Source organism: Drosophila serrata, unplaced genomic scaffold, assembly GCF_035046125.1.
Source record: "Drosophila serrata isolate PLE 108 unplaced genomic scaffold, ASM3504612v1 contig_66, whole genome shotgun sequence".
Classification (NCBI taxonomy): Eukaryota; Metazoa; Arthropoda; class Insecta; order Diptera; family Drosophilidae; genus Drosophila; species Drosophila serrata.
In genome coordinates, this window is record NW_028256964.1 from 346,572 (window position 1) to 350,371 (window position 3,800).

The 3,800-nt window shown below is 38.8% G+C and overlaps 1 protein-coding gene across 1 annotated transcript; it reads left to right on the plus strand.

Annotated features, from left to right (window-relative positions):
- The first annotated feature begins 1,833 nt into the window (after nt 1-1,833).
- LOC110181247 (uncharacterized) lies at nt 1,834-3,525 on the plus strand. The gene has a single exon (XM_020948951.2). It carries the CDS (start codon nt 2,446-2,448, stop codon nt 3,400-3,402), a length of 957 nt encoding a protein of 318 aa, XP_020804610.2. The 5' UTR covers nt 1,834-2,445; the 3' UTR covers nt 3,403-3,525.
- Nucleotides 3,526-3,800: the final 275 nt, after the last annotated feature.

A 3,800-nucleotide genomic window follows, 5' to 3' on the forward strand; every position in this document is an offset into this window, starting at 1 on the left:
TTGGAAACCAACACATTTTCTAGCTCTTCCTTGAGCTTTATATTTCCTACGACCTTTAATATAAGTCCCACCCATAACCACACCTCAAAAACTTGACTTGTTTACACTTAATGGAGCTATACCACACGATATCCAATTATGAATCTCAATGTGTCGGACTCTGTTGACCCAAAAAACTAGAAGCAGAGTGTAAACCAAAAGCCATCGAGATGGGTTCTGATAAGATCCCTGAACGTGTTCGTCTAGCCCCTCGATATGAGAATGATGTCGGGCCAAAGAAAAAAATCAGATGGCTAATCCTCGAAATTAATTACCTACGCTGCACCTTTAGCCCCACCGAGAGTTCATTCAGAGTTTTCTTACGAAATTAAGCGAAGAAGAAAATTTTCGATCCTTGATTCAAGATATGAGAGAGTCTTTCCCTCAAGACACCAGACATCATCAGACTTATGCCCGTGCACGTTCCAGGGCGAGCGCATCAAGATATAAGATACGTAGAGCATTGAAGGCGGAGGGCCACTTGACGCTTCCTTTGTGGGTACACTGTACGGGGTCTCAGTGAAAAATAAATAATTGTTAATTTTTCTATATTATTAACTACCATTCTTTATATTGTTTGGGCTAGTAAGCTCCTTATTATTTTCATCAGTGTATCTCCTCCCTGGATTTGGGGGTTTATGGATGACCCAGCCATCGTCAACATCATCGTCATGTAAATTTTTGAAATATAATTGGCCTAATATTTTAGCCTGTCTCTGTCCTAAAGCCAGACACGTACACACACCGAGTGTGTGCTGTGGTGTGGGTCCACTCCTCATGGTTATTTGGCCCAAAACTCCACTCGTACTCGCGTACTCATGCTGCAGGCCATGATTTTTATCAGTTTACCTTAGTTTGTGTTTGGCTAACGCACCCAATTTTCCACGGAATATGGGTGTTGCCCGTTTCCAAGTTGCCTAATGTGGCGGCCCCTTCGACCGAGGCTAACAAAACTAACAAAAAATACAGCAAACAGAAACGACACAATCCGTGCATTAGCCAAACTCCAACTCGAAACCCAACTCTATGCCATTTGTTTGCTGAACTTTTGATATTTTCCAGCCAGCTCTAAGAGTTTTTTTTTTGTGTTGGCCCGATCAGCTCTATGAACCTTGGCATTTCCCTCCTTTGCCGGTGGAGGCACTGTGGCAGGTGCTGCTGGCCGGACTGGAAGGAGTGTGTGCTGGAACGAGATCGTGGCCTGGGAATATTTCAACTGCCACTCCGCAGAAAACCCATGAAAAACTAAGAACAAATAGAAGTTGAACGATGCAGAACCATAAAGTTATTAGTATTTAAATTACACAATATTATTATGCTTAGAAAAATATCCAAAATATTTATTAATGTAGAATTAATATATATTAATTCTGTGATAAAGAATAACTATATTAACAGAATCGGATAGATCGAACGACTATATCATATAGCTGTCATCGGAAAATTTTGTAGAAAACAAATTATAACTTTTCCAGTTACAAACATATATTCATTAAATTGAAGTTAACTCGGTTTTGTATTATTTTAGAATTTCGGTGTTAATTTTATTAAAATCGGACGACTATATATCTATATATATATATATAACTGTCATAAAATCGATCATTAACTAAAGAGGAATCTGTAATACGCTCCTCTCTCTCTCGGCAGGTCTGTCTGAGGTGCCTCTCTCTCTCTAACTCTCTCTGCCTTTCTCTAGAGGAATGCATTTCACTCTCGCTCTCCCACACTCTCTATTCTCTTTGCTCGGGGACTATAAATAGAGGCGCTGCAGTCGGCGCCGCCCCTTAGTCAGTGCGCGACCCCCCACCTGTTAACATCGAAGAGTGATAGTGGCAGTGATAGTGATTGCCCTCCGATCCCTTATGTCACCTGAACAATGTCCTTATTGCCATGGACCTCATTACATACTTGTATTTTTATATGATACAATAAAACGTATACTCAAAGCTAATAGCCTTAACTTAATTAAAGCTTATTCACTAATAATTGATTTCTTAAAACTTTTTTGACTTTGGTCCCAACTTTTGCTACATTATTAAACCCTTTCAAGGTATTATAATTTCAGTCAGATGCTTCCGCATCCCAAAGTTACTTTTCTTTCTTGTTTACATTGATATGGAAAATTATATTAAATAACTTGGCAAAATAAAGCAGAGGTTTTTGTAAATATACAATTATTTTTTGTAACAGTTTCGAAATACGTTGCTTGTTTATAAATATGTATATATTCCCTGTACCTTTCTAGTTTACAAATGATAAACAAAATAGCTTTTGTTCTTTACTTCAAAAAACCTAAACAGTGTTCCAATCAAAATCAATCAAAAGCAGACACAAGCATTATTTCTGTAAAACGTAAATATATTATTAATATTGTTGTTTCCGTTGACCCCTGACTTTGACAAGATGTCCAAGTCAGCACGGGGTTCCAGGCCAAAGATGGCTTCTGGTAGCTCTCTTTCCGCTTCCTCAATTTCCGGTGGGAAACCAAATCAAGGCCTGGAGGCCATGTTGCATGTCACACACGTGCAGACCAACTATGAGGCTGAAGCTGAGTTCTATTACTACAAAAGTGATAGAGAGAAGTCGGAGGCTGATGTACCAATGGAGGTCAAGACACCAGATTTGGAGGAAGTGGTGCCACTAGATCCGCCATTTGTGGCATTGGTCAGCAATCTGCCAATGGAGTGCAACGAGCGAGAGCTAGTTCAGGTGTTTTCAAACTTTTCAATTCATACTTTGACTGTTCCGAAGAAGGGTAAGCGTCCCAAGGGATTTGCTTATGTGGAGTTGAACTCCCGGGAGGAGTTGATACGACTTCTTCAGTTGAAAAAACTCAAGTGTCGCGGTCGCTTGCTTTCAATTAAATTGTGTCCAGATCCGGAGAAGATTCCAAGTGGAGGAATGAAAATAGGAGACAAGGGAATGGGAGGAAGGTTGGAAGAAATGGGATTCGGAGGACTACCAGATTTTGGAGTAGGAACAGGACTATTCAAAGGAGAATTCGGAGCTGGTGGCGATGCCCCCTTTACTCCCTTGTCAAACAGTGATTATGAAGTCAGTTCCAGCCATTATGCAGCCAGTGTGAGTGACCTTAGTGTCTCAGAAACTCCATCTAGTCCAGGAGGATCACCCCGAATGGGCAGTGAGTCATCTATTTATCACTCTGAGATGCCCATCAGCCGACAGCCAAGTAGTATAGATGAACTAGAACGCCGCATGGATATGAGATTGAAAAAATTGGCAGAGTTTGAGAATGCTCAGTCGGAGCAGAATTCTCAATTGGATGAGGATCACGAGGGTATACTTAGCAGGTCCTGGAGCGATATACTCATCGAGGCCATAAAAAGCGAGGAATTGTAGTTATGTTTTTTCACAAACAATTTATTTCCGTTTTACGGATTTTATGTATCCAAAATTTTGATTAAAATCATACAGGATATCTTTATGGTTTATTAAAGCAAATTAAGCTTTTTAAAATTCAAATAGTTATGGTATTTCTTTAAGGCATGAATTTTATATTTTGAAAAGATTCTATTTAAAAGGAAAGTATTTGGCATAAAAGTTATAACAAATTCATGAGGAACTTATTAAAGTGTTGGAGATACTCGGGCCTTAATTTTAAAGTGCCTTTTATATATTTATTATTTATATATCTTTATATTATTAAATTAAAGAAAATAATATACTTGTATATGCCGCAATTGTTTAACAGAAGAATGACTCTGAAAGCTAATTAAAGAAACTCAAATGATGTTAAT